The sequence below is a fragment of the Protopterus annectens genome, chromosome 6.part0 (genome assembly GCF_019279795.1).
Source record: "Protopterus annectens isolate FY-2018-M chromosome 6.part0, PAN1.0, whole genome shotgun sequence".
NCBI classification, from domain to species: Eukaryota; Metazoa; Chordata; order Ceratodontiformes; family Protopteridae; genus Protopterus; species Protopterus annectens.
The window spans coordinates 1,910,669,084-1,910,686,243 of NC_056737.1; the positions used below are offsets into that span (position 1 = coordinate 1,910,669,084).

Genomic DNA, 17,160 nt, shown 5'->3' on the forward strand with positions numbered 1-17,160 from the left:
CTTGAAAATTGAGGCATCAACTGGAACTAAATCTGTGTTTGTCATGCATTTTAGGAACACTAACTCAAGATGTTTTAGAAGTTACTATATAGACTACTGTAAAGCATTAAATGAGCATTATGAGCTAGACTCACAGTCTAGGAGTGGGATAGGTTCTGACACAACTGGACTAATAATTATCCTGTAATGGTCCCCATCCTTAATATCCACAGTTGCTAAGAACTATTTTCAAATATTATGATCCTTACAGTCATTCTCCACTAGTACAGTTGTGTGAGGATTTTCAGAGACTCACTGTGAATAGTAGATCTCTGAGGAAAGGATCATTTTGCATCAAGGACACCCCCACCCAATTCATTTGTTCTTGTTGTTTACCTAATAACTATTTTAGTTGTGTGTGTGTGTGTGTGTGTGTGTGTGTGTGTGTGTGTGTGTGTGTGTGTGTGTGTGTGTGTGTGTAGCTAAATAATTATTGATATATATAATTTTATATATATATATATATATATATGTGTGTGTGTGTGTGTGTGTGATATAGATAGATTTAGTATAATGGTTAAGGTGTTCACCTCACAGTCACAAAGTACTTGGTTTGACTCTCACTCTTGAAATGGAAACTGGCTAGGCTTAAAACAGTCCACAAGGCAGCCTAGTCTATTACTCAACTGTGAATCTATTTTTTTTTACTACTTGCTGTTTCATGATTTATTTTGTCACTAGACATGCGCATATTGTCTTCTGCTCAGAAAAACAATGTGGGTTGAAGCTAGAGTAATTTTTTTGGAGGATGAACAGCAGACAATTTTACTACTGATTGTGTTCCAGACAGAAATATGATTACAGCTGTGGAAAGGTGGAATAGATTTTCTGAAACTTCACCAGTGAGCAAGCCCATGTGTTGTGATTTGCTACTACTGTGACATCCCTCCAAAAAGTCATGTGTTATGTTAAGTGTTCTCACAGAAGTATGTAAACTGTAAAAGAATGGTAAACATTCAAAGGCATGTTGTTGAGTAGAAACTGTTTCGGGTAAACTTACTGCAGCGTATTTTTTGTAAGCGTCATCTGTATGAGCGCACTTCTGTATGGTTAAAACTTTGATGTTACATACAGTACATTGATAATGGTTCTCCTATAAAGATAGTACATTACTACTTGCTGTTTCATGATTTATTATATATTGTGTAGTACTATCAAGTGTATACATTATAACTATCATGGTTTGGTGTTTGTGCTTTCTTGAGTATTAATGAATAATACTAATGATATGGCAATATTTGTGTATTTTATGTCTATAAAATGTTAATGCATTCCATAGTCTATGAAACATTATTATACATATAATCTAAGTATATATTTTATGAATAAATTGGCAAGTTGCAGAAGTTACACTTCAGCAAGTATGGTGCATTGTAAAACACAGATATTTGGAAATGGATTACTGGGGGAATTATAAATACGTTAATGTGAGTGGTGGGCTATATCATGCAAGTATGTAGAGAAATAGTCATAACAGTTGTCATCAAGCCCAATATGACCATCACAACCTAAATAAACTGACAAGAGTTTGCCTAAACATCAAGCCATTAGTAATATATCACAACAGGATCGATAGTATAATACCTTGCATGTAAACTGAAGCGTAAGCCAGGTGTTGCCTTCTGATTCTTCTGTGGCATAATCTTAATCCATGTAATATTTGCCCTATCTTGGGTCATGTTGACCAGTGATGCAAAAATGGATGCAATACTTTCTTACTAACTGCTGCTGTAGTACTCGGATTTGAGAAATGACCAGAGTCTTTAATTGGAAAAGGCAGAAACTGACAAGAGTGAAGATGAGGAGGTGAACATTCATACAGTAACTTCTCCACTATATAGGAACCGCAAGTGAAAAAGCAGAGATTTTTAGTACTTTCTTGGTCCCATACTAAGGACTGAGTTCCACTTACCACAATAATCTTTAAGATAGAAGCTGAGAAGGTAGCTTTTTCATGGCTTCATAGGGAAAACCTGAGGGTCAGTACATTTTTGGGAACTAGTCAGAATGATCAAAGGAGGAAATAAAAGAACAATGTGCTTACTCGGTTAATTGTAAGAATATAACCAGCATTTCATCATTTTATAGATAAGACAGACTGATGGTAAATGCAATTATACTTAAAGAAGCATATCTAGAACATATCACATTTTTCATTGTGGTTGTAAATTATTTTCTTCTGCTTCATGCAGTAATGACCTTGAATCCTTATTAGCAGTGCAAACCAGTATGTAGTCAGCATATGTCTGGAACAGATTAATTTGTTAGTCTGAAATGAGCAGTATACAAGTGGGGCACAGCATTATGAGAGGCAGATTTTTTTTTTTTTTTTAGAAGACATGTCCTTTGAGGAACCTTCAGAAGTGGTGTGCACAATCTAAAGCAAAGTTAGAAGTCTAAGGGTTTGTCCCAGCAAAACCTAGGAATGTGCTTTTGGAATGTCTGTCTGACTAAGATTTATCTATTAGCAGTCTGAAATGCTGAGAACAGATTGCTCATTGTTATTTATTCTAACTGTTTTCATGTCCTGTGAATGTGGCTGTGAAAGTAGCAGCAAATCTGTTCTTTCCTCTGGAAGTCCCTCTTCTCGTATCTCTTCTTTTGAAGAATAATCCACAAAAAGCCAGTGAGCACAAAGTGGAGCTGTTTTAACCCTCTCGCATCCGCACAATTTTCTTAAGTATGGTGGCAACTTATATAGACTGTCTGACTGAGAGTGGTGAGCAGCTTGAGTTCCTGAAGTGAAGTCTGAGATGTTGGCCAGAAGTCCTCGTTCCTCAAGTGTACCTACAGTCATACATACAGCGATGTTATTGAAAGGTTCTGTTAATGTACTTTACCATACTTAAACAATGTTACTACCCATACCAGGAGAGGGGAGTTAGAGAGGTAGAAGGTTCCATCCCATCCATTTATTACTGAATATGCAAAATGCAGACATTACTAAACTATAGACACAGAAACTCTAAATACTGGACAAACAGGCATTATCATACACTAAAAAGCTAAAGTCTGTCCCCCGAAAGCTAAGCAGTGCCTTCAAGTATTGAACCTAACAATATAGGCGTAATAATAAACATGGGAAACAGGAGAAGCCAAGCATTCAGTAAAGTGGTCTATTCAAGATAGATGGGGCAGTGTGATTGAGCAAATTCTGAGTTCAGTGAAATGTGTTTGAGAAAGATGCATGATATGCAAGAAATCTGCACTTGCTTTCTTGATTCTAGATATGATTAACTAGAGTATATCTTGAATATACATTTATAGCAATGTTGGGACTAATGAAACATAGACCTCCTTCAGTCCAGACTCAGAACAGTGAAGAATTAACACTTTATTTGTGTTTTACTGTCTGGCCAAGGTGCTAAGAACTCTCCAGCATTTGCTTTAGGATCATCTAGAGAGACCACAGGCACTCTCTGAAAGATGTTTCATGAGAAGGATCACGATGAGGTAGGTAGTGGAAGCTTCCTTATGTCCAGATCATAGCTGAACTAACTGCCAGTAATGATCAGCTGAGGCAAAGACACCACCATTTACAGTAACATTAAGCAGATCAATGGTGAATAAAAATCTATGCAAAATGAAAATAAAATAAACAGTGTATAAAAAAACATATATACAGCATAATTTCTTTCTCAGTGTACATTTTACACTCTGATTCATTGAGTTCTTCAAGATGCAGACATTAAAATTACATGATATAAAACTACAAATAATACACTCTGCCTATCTAAACAATACTTTAGTTACTATAACATTTAAATTTAGAGCTATTGTAAAGGCATCAGCTAAGTTTGTCTTTCAGTCCTGAGCAGATGACATGATTCAGCCTGGCTTTTTATGAAGCAGACTGTTATCAACATCAGCATCTCTAAACGTATCTGACTCCTAAAGGCCATGAAAATAATTTGTTTTCTTAAGGTCTGTTATATTCCTGACTAGTCTAGTGCTTTTTCCACCTTCTTCTTACTGATAACCTACTAAGTGTTTAGCTTTATCACGGAAAGGACTGCTGTGATAAGCTGCAGCTACAACGTCATGCAATGCCTTCAGCACTGGATGGAGATTTGGATGTGATGAAGCTATGGAACCTGCACCTTCCTTTGCCCATCCCGTGGTTGGCTTCCACAGCAGATGTGGAGGAGGCCTGGCCAAAGAATAGCACATGCCACAACAGTTGGCCACACAGACATCTGTAGTGTGCAGACCCCCTATGCTGACGTTCTAATATGCCACATAAATGGGCTAGCCCTTCCAGCAGGATGTTACGTAGACTAAGTACCACCCCAGCAGGCTCTGCTATGGCTGTATTGTTATCCACTTGCTACTGTATAATGGCCCTGCACACATACTGAGCAATGGCTACAGAGACACTCAGCTTTGGAGTGGAGTGACATCCATGGCATTGCCGGCTTTCAGTATGCTGACCTTCACCTCCCTCCCCATGTTCAATGGAACTAACAGCAGCCAAGGATGTCTCTATGTGTCAGCTAACTCTTCCCTTTCTGTGGCATTCTGGAACTGAGAGTTGGGTTATACAGGCTCAAGGGGAGTGTTCATGGAAAGAGAAGGGGATATTGCCACTGTATTACATTACTAATGGCTAATATCACTGTCATGACCCCTGTTTGCGCCAGGAGGTGGTGTCTCATCACTGGGCTCAGACAGGTCTCCTACATCAGGTATGCTATATCCATGATGAAAGACACTAACAATGAAGTACCCGTGAAAACCCTTAAATATACCAGGTATATTTGTCATAATGGTTAAGGTCTTCTTTTCATAAACATAAGGCACGCAGTTTGATTCTGACCTCAAGATATTGGCTAGGCTTAAAATGGCTCTTCATGGCAATTATCTGGCTATGTGAATGCACCTTTTATCAGCAACTGTGACACAGTGAAGGTAAACCTGTGTAACATAGTACCATACAAAATCTAAATTTAACACACCCTGAGCAGACTGAAACTGTTGTCTTTCTTTTTTGTTGTCAGTCTGCATGTGCATGTAGCAGCAAAATAGGCATGCTCATTGTTTGTATTGATGTGAGTTAGGCAGGTTGTACAGAGTGTTTTACATGTTTAGTAATACTGACCTGGGCATCTCTAAATGACATATAAGGTGCTTGGTGTAGTTCACCTCCAAGACTGAGTCCTCCACTAGGAATGAGTGAGCTGTTGTGCCCCTCCAAACTGAGATGTCAACAACTCCTCCATCTGTCAGTTAAGGGTGACTCTGCCAGTGGATCCCCCCATCTCTGGTCCTTCACACCTTTGCCTCGAGGGCTGCCTTGCTGCATGCATAATTAGGCATGTCAGTAACCCTTCATTGCACCTGCTCAAGCATTCCATTGTGGCCATCAATCACGCCCCACTTGCTCCATAGTGTCCCACTACAGACTCTTCCAAAAGATTCAATTTGTTCTATCATTCTGGATCTTCTGCTATCCATTCTGCATCAGGATGTCATTCTTTGCCCAATATAAGTTTTTCCTGTTTCTCATTGTATCAGGCGTGCCTTCCTGTAAATTAAAAGATGTATATGTGCAATCTTTTGGTATGTTATATATGAAACCTGCATCTCAGCATTACACCAAAATGTTGTGTTATCATGGCCTGTGTTGCAGGTACAAGCCACTTGTACAGTCACCAGCTCTTCAGTGGCAGTAATTATGAGGTGGTACTGATGCAGAAACATCAGAATATTTAGAGCATGCTATGTGTTGTGTGTGGATTGGTAAAATTGTGTTTCTTTTCACCCTGTCTATCCCTAGAACTGTAGAAATACTACAGGGCCCAGCAGTGCAATTAAATGTCATTGTATTTTACTCACCTTGCCAATGACATCATTGTAGATATCTGCCACTATATGTCTACCCACAAAGTTCAAACAACTGGCATACGATCCCTATTCTAACTGTATATGCAGAACAACAGTAGGCTGTGTCATATGGCGGGACATCCATCAGCATGTCAGAGGGCTTTCTACACAGGGTGCTTGTGGAGACCCAGTCACAACTCAGGCATACAGGACAACAGCATAGATTTAGTAAGGGGGAGCCCTTAAATATTGCATAGGTCTTTAAGGCCATCCTCTCCCATGTTAGTCCCAGAAATGGAAAAGAAGTTTGAGTCTATTACAAAACCCAGTAAAGCAATAAAAGGCCAGTAAACTTAGTTAATGGAATTTTAGGCCCCCTTCCCTCCTCCACCTACCAAAACACACACAGTCTCTTTCTGGAGAAGGTGACTGAAAAAGGTGAGTGACATACCAGTGTCTCAGGCCACATCTGTGGTCCATTGCAGTCATACTCCTACTGATGCAGGTAATGAGTTCTGGCACAAAAACTACTGGTAGTGCTTGACTGGTCCCCCAACAGACAAACACATACTGTTCAAAAGTCTCACACTGTATGATGTTCTCTGTACAGCCATACCCCTCTCTTAGCGTAAATTGTGGGATATGTGGTATGCAATCCTACAGAACACATAATGAGTAAAAGATGTTAACACTGTGACACAAACAGTCCTTGGCCTAAATACAGGACCTATGCATCCCACTTACTACAACACACATCAAACCTTTTGGTGTGGCATTTAGTCATTAATTGCAATAAAGGCAACTGTCATACCATGTAAGGAACCCATGTCCATGTACATATTTCCCCAGACAAAAGTCACCTGCTGTCAGCTCAACCCACAAACTCGGACCCCCTTCCCCAAAGTATTATCATGTAACTCAAAAAGCAGCATACACCTTCAACCAATCTAAAAAACAATAATCAACATTTGCAGCCAGGAGTTTCCATTTACTTATCTCATATGTACTGTTAATGATTGAAGAAAATTAAAAGATTGCTCCACTATAAGTACTCTGAGTCTGTTTTTCTCATTGTACCAAATTCTATAGCTTGATAAGTAGTGTAATGACTAACTGTTTTTATCATGTAATTTCAAATCTCATATGCTAACGAGCCTTGTAGACCAAATGTCTCTGAATTGCTTTGCACACATGACCAGGGATGCACTGTATGGCTCATTTGACATTGTGAAGTCGCATGAGTACCTGCAAAACACATTATGCATGAGAGGGTGGATTAGTGACTCCGGCAGAAACATAGTTAAAAGTATTGTTTCAGTATCGCATATAGTGATACCAAAGTGCATATGTGGAAGCAAATATGATTACCGAACTGCTTTGACACTCCTTATATTATATAGGTCTTACTCTAATACCATCCTGCCATATCATGTATTGCCACTGTATATTATGGTGGCATCATGATATGTTGCTCAAAGTAGCTGCCCTTTGCTATGCATCCCATTTCAGCTGCAGCATGTGTGGATGTGAGCCAGTTACCATATTCCTCTGGACTGTGACCAGATAAGTGGCTATGGATTCAGAAAGTGCTAAAATTGACATGGCCCCTGAGTAGTACTCAAGCAGGGTCAAAATATTTCTGTGCATTGTGTACAGAAACCAATAGGAGTGTCTGTTGGGGGAACTCTTATGAGGGTCGCAAATATAAGGTGGAATGTCTAGCACAGCCCTGCCAGAACAATGGCTGCTACTGCTAGCATCATCTGCTCTGGTGAGCAGTATGGCACCAGACAATGACCTCCAGAGGCATCACCTTGACCTTCTGTGACAGAGGTCAAAGAGACGACATGCTAGGTCAGTTTTGCAGTATATTACACAGAGGTACAGTGGCCCTGGCAGCGTATATAATTCATGATGATTCTCCTTTTTGTTACTGTTTTCAGCTTCTGATCAGATAGTGGAGAATTGCCTTCTCTTTCAGAGATGTATAGATCATCTCTCCAGATTTAGGTGTAAAGTAAGATTACTGAACTACTGTAGGCAACTATTGGCTGTGATAACTACAGTATATTACACAATGTCATAATTATGTTGAGGTAACTGTTAAATCTATATGTGGCACCCGTACATACTGCTGGACACAACTTTATGTTTATGCTTGCAATATACCCAACATGTAGACAGGACATGTTTAGTGGGTTCCATGCTTTCATAGCTGTAGACATGTTCCCGTCATGGCATTCCTCTACAGAATACCCACTGACATACAGAGTCAGATATCCAGGCCTTTAGCCCTGTTACTGTGGTCTGGCACTACCACAGCCCAGGTGGTCTTACAGAAAGTAAACTATACCTCTCTATATACTTATCATACATTGCTCCACTAAATGTCCATGTATCTACCAGCATTGTCATATCTGTCTGTGGTACAGCATACTGGTATGTTGAGCATGTTGGCCTACATAGTTTGAACCAGTGGCTGTGCACCCACAGCCTTTCTTTGTCCTTATCTCACATGACATACCCACTCATGCACACCCACACACCATCATTGGCCTCTGATGCCCATCAGAATATTGCAGACATTAGTGTCACACATAGCTCCCTAAGGTTGTTGCTAATATGCATCTGCATCCTTGTCCACACATCTTCCATTAGGTCCATTATCCATATCATATTATTGTGCCATCTGGTGTCATTGCATGCTGTAGCAGATGTTTAGTCCTACTGTGTATGTACCTGTATGGCTGATAGACACAGACACAATGCTAAAACTTTTGTTTTGTTTTACCTCTCTCTCCCTGTCTCTCTGAATCATTATACTCCCTCCTGACAGTTTATTTGATATTTATTGCTTTAGTTTTCTCCATTGGACCAAGTACTCTCAATCTATTGACCCAGCACCATCAACAGAACCATCCCCTTTTCTTAGCAGATCCAAATCTCCGTCCGCCTCCTCTTCCCACTCTACCAGAAACCTTACAGAAGAAGACGTGGAATGGATGGTCCAGAAGATATTGTGGGCACATGGCATTACTAATTCCCCTTTGGCTCCTACCCATAAGGTTCAGGATTTCTCAAAGCCATCCACTCCCCCACTGATTCCTCCTCCAACTTCAAGTCAAGCTTCGGAGCTATCTGATCCGACACACTTGGTGTCTTCTGGCTCAGACCCGAGAATTTCTTTTTCTTTGGATTGGGCCTGTGCTTGGAGCTCCTCAGCATTTTTGGAACCAGAGAGCTCTCAGAGCCACAGTGAGCCTTACAGACCATGGGTGCATTTGACTCTGGCACCTTCTGAGCAGTTGATGCACCTTGGGGCTTCTGCACAGGTCAGCTCATTTCTGGCTTTGACCCCAGGTGAGTTGTCTTTGGAGCTTGAGAGGTCCCTCGTCCATGGGCATGGCCTGTCAGATCCGGGGGCCTTCTCTGCTCAGGAGCAGTCAGCCTTTGGAGCTCTGGAGAGGGCCATAGCTGCCTGTACCACCAGGAAGGCACCTCCGTCCACAGATCCACAATCAGCAGCCCTTGCGCACCCATTCTGACTGACATTCTACAGGGACAGTGGGTCCTTATCCCCCAGGATACCGGTAATGGTACCCCCATCTCTTCTGATACTTCCCCAGAGTATCCCACTTATGAGGTCCCTCGGAAGAGGAATTGTAAAAGGAAACATTTGGACTCCACTGAGGAGTCAGCCATGGAAGACACCAACCTTGATGAGGGAGAAGGATCCCCATGGTCACATCCTGAGGATGTATTCTTTGGGGACATTCTAGAGATCTTGAAACAGAGAGGTGGCTGACAGACCAGTAATCCTTCACCTGAGGAGTCAGTGTACCTGGTGGCATTTGGATCCCGACCATCTACCTCCTAGGTGACACCGCCCGTTGACAAGCTCATTGACTTGATCTTTTGGTGAGAGTGGGAGACCCCAGACTCCATTGTGTCAACTCCCAGGAGACCTGATAAAATAATTACTGTGCCAGCAGATAAAAAGTTTTGGACTAAAGGGGTTGCAGTAAATTCCATGGTCATTGCAGCAACTACCAAGAAGGAACTGTCAGAGGAAAGTTCCACTATCCATCCCTGTAGTAAAGATTCCAGCATGATGGATAGATGCATCAAGTGAGTTTTCTCTTCAGCAGCCTTTGCCTTGTGGTTGCTGAATTACCTTTCCCATTTTACTAGACTTCAGAGGGATCTGACCAAGGAGCTCACAGATACCCTTGAGGGAGATGTAGCTGAAGGGGTCTGAGAAAAGGTTACTTCCCAGTTGGCAACCCTACATTCTATAGCTAACGCTTCCTTGATGCTTATATCACATGCAGCTGAAGGAAAGAGTAGAGTGGCGGGTTCAGGCATATCCATGAGAAGGTATGCCTGGATGTGCCTTTGCAACTTTACGGAGTCCTTTAAGTCTTCATCCTCTGTTTGATGGCACGTCCCTTTTTGGTCCCATGGTTAAAGATATGCTATCCAGGTATGAAAAGGAAGGTAAGACCCTTTCTGCCATGGGCATACATTTTTCCACCCCTCAGAGACCATATCCAAAGAGTCAGAGAGGTGCTGATAAAATATGGTTCAAAAAATCGTAAGGGTCTTATCCTGACACATATGGAGAGAGTTCCCCCAGAGGCAGGGGAGATCAATTCTGGAAGATTCTTCCCTCACAGCTTAGGAGGCCAGCAGAACCAAGGTCCCAGAGAGATTTCTTTGGTAAAGCCTTTCAGTGTTCCCAAAACTCCCTGCACTGGAGAGCCTGGCTAAACATAACCACCAATGTATGGGTGCAGAGCATAATATCTAGAGGTTACCTAATGCCCTTTCTCCACCTGCCTCCCCCAAACAAGAAAGTCCCGGACATTCACCCAGTCAAAGGGATCATGCAGTTGTTCGGATACAAAAATTGCTGGACAAGAGAGTCACCCAAGAGGTGCCCCCAGACCAGAGAGGATTTAGAACTTACTCATGGTTTTTTTAGTTCCAAAGAAAAGAGGGGACTGGAGACCAATACTAGATCTCAGCAGACTAAACAAGTCAGTTTACCTAAAGTTTTGAATGGTCACTGTACAGTCCATACTTCCTTTTTTGGAACAGAGTGATTGCATGTGCTCCATAGACCTTGAAGATGCATACTACCATATAAAGATGGGCAGGCAATCCAGAAGGCATTTATGCTTCCAGCTGGGAGCCTGTCATTACCAGTTCAGAGCACTGCCCTTTGGACTCACTACCACCTCCAGAGTGTTCACCAAATGCATGACAGTAGTAGTGGCTCACCTGAGATGACAAAGATTCCGTGTGTTTCGCTATTTAGATGACTGGCTCATTTCTCCCCCGACCAGGCATCTACTTATCCAAGCAAGGGACTCTGTTATCCACACCTGTACAGTGTTAGGCATAACCATAAATTAAGAAAAATCTCAGTTGGAACATTCTCAAACATTGGAATTTATAGGAACAGTCCTAGATATTTGTCAGATGATCGTGAAACTTCCATCCTCCTGGGTACAGATGATCAGAACCAAAAACCACAAGCTACTTCAGAACAGGATGATAGATGTCCATTACGTCCTAAAGACTCTGGGATCAATGGCTGCAGCTATTACCTTGATCCCACTAGTGAGATTTCACATGCGAATACTACAATGGTTACTAGCTGCACAGTGGTCAATTCTCCACCACCATATGTCCTATCAGATTCTCATTACGGATACCTGCAGAAGAGATCTTTCCTGGTGGGTGCTTTCCACTCAACTAACACAAGGCTGACCCTTTGTTCCCCCACAGCCACATGCCACAGTGATGACAGATGCTTCCCAGGAAGTGTGGGGTGACATTATATAGGGAAGATGGTTTGCAGCACATGGTCTACTAACGACGCCAGTTCACATATGAACGTCCTGGAGATGAGAACAGTGCTTCTAGTTTTGTAGGCCTTTCAGAATGCTCTCCCTCAAGGAACAGTGGCTATTCAATCAGACAACATGTTGGTGATCTGGTACATAAACAGGGAGGAACCAGATCGTACCCCCTGTGTTGAGAAATGCTCTGGGTGTGGCAGTGGGCGATCTCATAAACCATTTTCTTGTAGCAAACCACATTCTGGCAAAGTCCAACATGATAGCAGACAGGCTGACCAGATCCATTTTCATGCCTTACAGGTGGTCCCTCAAGCAGAAAGTGGCAGAAGAAATTTTCTGCAGATGGGGCCTGCCTTGCTGTGACCATTTTTCATCCCCCTGAACAACAAATGCAGCAGCTACTTTGGTTTAATTCACCCCTCAGGGGAGTCACCAAGGGATGCTGTGATACACGATTGGCCTCTTGGTCTACTGTATGCCTTTCCCTCACTGCCTCAATTCCCATATTTCTCCAGAAAGCTCAGGTTGAAGAGAATGGTAATCCTCATTGCCCTTTTTTGGCCTTGACAAATCTGGTTTCCCTTCCTTTGGCCTCATTTACAAAAAAAAAAAAAACAACCTTGGACTGTGGGTCCCACTCCAGACCTACTGTCACATCCGACAGGAATGATTCATCCCAGTGTGTCCAACCTCAAGCTGATAGCTTGGTTTCTCCAATTCCATTAATAGCCAGACAGCCTATGCTCTTATCCCCAGTCTGTCATATTTTACTATCCTCTCATAAGCCTTTCACTCAAAAATCTTACAGGAGCAAATGGAAAAGATTTATATCCATGGCTCAACAGCATGATGTAGTTCCCCTCACTGCACCAATCCACTCTATCCATGAATTTTTGGCTTACCTTTTTGATAATGGAGCAGTTGCCTCTCCAATTAAAGTGCAATTAGCAGCAATCTCCGATTTTCACACTGAGAAAGATAACTCATCACTGATCTCTGACAAATTCTGCAAAGCCTTTTTGAAGGGAATCCTTTTGCTAAGACTACCTCATAAGGACTCCTCCCCTCCATGGGACCTAAACTTAGTGCTGTGTTTGATCGTCCACCCCCCATTTGAACCCGCAGTGACATGTGGTTTAAAGTTTTTGTCTTGGAAGACCATCTTCCTAGTGGCCATTACATCTGCTAGAAGAATATCAGAGATTCAGGCCTTAACTTCCCAACCTCCATGCCTGATTTTCCATAAAGACAGAGTTTCCTTGCACACCGACCCCTTCTTTTTACCTAAAGTTGTTTGAGTCCAATATCAATCGAACCATTAACTTGCCCGTTTTCTTTCCTAACTTCAGTAACAAGGGTGAATATGTACTGCATTGGATGGATGTCCATAGGCAATTATGTTTTTATCTACACAGGATGAAAAATTTTAGGAATGCAAATCAATTATTTATCTCCTTTGCAGGCCCTAGGAAGGACCTTCCAGTATCCAAAGTTACTCTAGCAAAATGGCTGTCTGATGGTATTTCCTTCATCTACTCCAAACAAGGTATACATTTTCCCAAACCTATTTGAGCTCACTCAACCAGGGCCATGGCCACTTTGGCAGTTTTTCAGGTTAATGTATTCATGGATGAAATTTGTGCAGAGGCCACATGGGCTAATCATCATACCTTTATCACTAATTACAAATTGGATTTGGTCTCCAGAGGAAGGGCCTCTTTTGGTTAAATGGCTCTGAAGAACATCCTTCCATGAGTCCACCCAAGAAAAAGGTAGCTGGGGATCTGTCTCATATGTAAGGACAAACTGAAAATTGACAATATAAGAAAGAAGTTATGTGCTTGTAACGTTCCATCTGTATTGTTGATTTTCATTTCTCCTCACATCCCTCCCTCCAAGGCCCTGTCCTTTGCTCCTGGTGGAGTGAGAAGTTCCACATTTGTAGATTGGCTATATTTCTCCATACTCCATAAATAGTCTCACTCTGGTCATTTTTATGTGAAATTCTCTTTATACTCTACTTTGTACTCCTATATAAGATAGCCTTAGCAAACAAGATGTGAGGTAACAGGGATGAGTGCATTATGGGTAAGGGGAGGTGCCCAAGAGCATTTTGGTTGCCACAAGCTATTGTAATGGCCGAGTTGGATCTGACGGATTGGATCTGAACTCATATGTGAGGAGAAATGAAAATCCATAATACAGCTGGAGCGTTATGGTAAGTACATAACTTTCTTTATTCTTATCTACACCTTTTCAAAAAATGTCATAATGTGTGCTTTTTTTGGCTACATATGACTTTACATCTAAAAGTGAGACATTATTTGTTATTGCTGTTAAAAGTAAATGCCAAATTGCACTTATAGAATTTAGATGTGCAAAATAAAAATCATGTAAAACATCACACTGTTCTCTCCAAATTAAAGCTTCATAACTTATAAATTGTTTAGAACAGTGTACATACTATTTGTGTTAATTTGTTCTGAAAATGCAGATCTTTGTTCCCAGTTGCTACAAAACTAGATGAATAATTGGGATCCATGCTAGCCCCAAACTGTACCATATTGCTGAATATATCCTGTTCTTTCAAATATCAAAATATTGTACTTCAAAATCTGTGTTTTCCATGTAACTTAGCTTCTCAAACCTTGCTGAGGCATATATAAAACAGGTACATAGCCAACTATGAAATTATCGCATTCCTTGTTCATGGGTAGTGCAAGTATATAATGATTTTATATCTGTAGTTACATGATAAAATTTGCTCTACACTGGTGAATTAAAACATTTCTTAAAAATGTTGACTCTTGTTAACATAAGAAGGTAGATCCAAAAACATTTAAGTTTAAAATCTACTATAAAATAACTGGAGTCAGTGAAATAACCTCATCTTAATATAATGAGTCTAAAAGGGAGTTGGACTTTTCAGCAGGCTGTAGAAGACTGGCCATCACTGATATTCTGTTATAGATAGCTCCTGTTCTTGTTAATATATGATTCTGATATTAGTTTGAACATGGGAATTAGAATTCAAGAAGTTGTATATAACGCACACGTTATGTAAATATAATTTGAATTGCAACCAGTATAAGGCTTTGGTGAGTTTGAATGAAATTAAAGATATAGTATTTCAAAATGCAAACAAAAGTGGAATTATTGTTATTTTAGCTAAAATATGTTTTGTGGTTTCCATACAAAGCATGCTAACTGAAGATATTTCTTTTGAAAAGATGGATAGGAACCTAAGCAATTACAACTTTATTTTACACTTATGGAATGTTGTAGAGAACATCCACAGCCAAACTGATCATGAACAAATTGGGAAGATGTCTTTTTAGACCTCTTTAAAGCATTCAGTACTGTGGACTTTGTAATGCCCCTCAAGATATTAAGAAGCTGAGAAAAATATTAAGCAGCTCAGCAGCTGTGACTTTTTTTATCAGTGCCACCAAATTGTTCAACAACTAGAAGAAAAATACCAATCAAGTTAGATGGAGTGATCTTATTTCACAACTACTGCTTGTTACATTTTGTATCTCACTGTGTTTTAGGGTTACTTCTCTCTACTTTTGTAAATGATGTGGTCTTTCATTCTGAAGAAACCCAGTTGGTCCAGTGCACCGATGACCACAGTGCTTCTTGCACATTATGCAAATACACAATTGGTGCTAAATTGTCATTGAGCTTTAATGACTGAAAACTATGTGACTGCATTGTTTAGTCATCCATATGGTCTATCTATTAACTCCCCTACCTACATCCATTCAGCCAATTCATTCTGCTAATGGGAAAAAGGCCAGCCCCATTCATTTCCCTTGACAGGGCAAGAGCCATACGACCCATTTGTTCATTGGCAGAGATAAGAGTCTATTCATTTATTTGACCCCTAGAGGTGATAGTCAAGTCTGAGGGGGCAGAGTAGCTTGCCTAGCATATGAGACTCCTTCCTTTCTCAACCCAAACCATCCTTGCAGCAATCAGAAGCTGCAGAACTCTGCTACTCTAGGAAGAGTATCAGGCCTCTGCCATGTCTCCTCTTGGCCTACATGTAGCACACCATCACTGTGACCTGGTTCTTAGCTATGTTCTGCAGTATCCTAGTACACCAACTCAGATCTGCAGCATAGCAGGTTTAGTTGCCTCCCTGCCCCCAGGATAGGTGAGTTGACATCAGCCAATCACTCCCATCTTCCCATTCAGGTCCTTCTAGAGACCAAGCAGTTAACTGAGCTTAGATCATCTGGGGAATATTCAGGGCTTTATCCCTGTATGACACACAGCCAGGGCTTATGGAATGCATTTTAATCATGAGAATCATAGGAAGTACAAGACAACCGAATATTGAATTTTGTGAGCATTTATGCCTTGCCAGTACCCACCCTCAACTGTACTTTCTTTTTCAAGGAGGGTTAGGCCAGTCAAGCCTGGGGTGAATTTGTGAATACCCATCCAATCATCCATTTCTCATCTGAAGAAAGATAATACATCATGTTGCTTGATATGTAGTGGGAATCTATCCAGAGGTGGGGAAGATGATACTTGTGACTTTATTTGATCTGTGGAAATTCCAGAGATCCCAGACTACTGGGTCCCTAATGGCATGGATGGCAAGGTATATATCTCCCCTCAGGAGTCTCTAAGATACTGCATAAAGGGATAGTCCTTCTGATCTTTTCTGGTAGCCTATTGTTTTTAAGCCACTGATTTTCATAGGAATCTCTGAGGTCTTTCTGATTGTTTGATATGTTTGGCGAGGAACATCCAAAAGGGGGCATTGTGTTCAGTAACTGGCATTATCAATGCTGAATACAAGGGGACAATGACATGTTTAAATATGGATGATATTTATTTGGCTATTAGTTGTGCTAAGTAGGAGGATTCTTTTAGTACTGTCATTACATAATGATCAAAAGAGAGGGAATCCAAGTTCCAAGGTCTTTAACAGCATTCTTTTTGGAGTAGGGTGTTTTCTGTGTTTGGGGTTAGGGGTAGTTTATTAAGTGTGTCACTATTGCACTTTTTTGCATTTAATATGAGACCATTGTTAGTGCAGTGTAAATCCTTGTTGAAGGGCTGGGGTATCAGAGGGAGATGCGGCAATGACTTCCAGTTCTGTAAACTGAGTTTGCCAGAGTTCTTGATTCATGGAGTGGAGATCATAAAAGTAAATGCCAAAGAAAAGAGGTCCCAGCACTATGCTAGTGCCTCCATCCCATCTCAAAACTGTCTTACCTTAACCTCTGTGGACAAATCGCTAACTGATGAGGTAATCTCAGTGAAACTGCTTCTTAATTTTATCGTAAATAATCAATTATGACTTAAAAAGTCTGTAGATAATGGCCTGCCCAAAAGTTAGATAGGCTGTAGAGCAATAAGTGATTTCTCTGCCAAGTGTACTCGTCTTTATACTGCTATTATGTACTTAATACCA

At 40.9% G+C, this 17,160-nt stretch overlaps 1 protein-coding gene across 1 annotated transcript in view; it reads right to left on the reverse strand.

Annotated features, from left to right (window-relative positions):
* Positions 1-520: 520 nt before the first annotated feature.
* Positions 521-17,160, reverse strand: part of SLC23A3 (solute carrier family 23 member 3) — a 1,305,121-nt gene continuing 1,288,481 nt past the window's right edge. Inside the window, exon 13 of the mRNA XM_044073709.1 lies at positions 521-2,826. Coding sequence (XP_043929644.1) covers positions 2,504-2,826 — 323 coding nt within the window. The 3' untranslated portion in view covers positions 521-2,503. The remainder of the gene's footprint in view (positions 2,827-17,160) is intronic.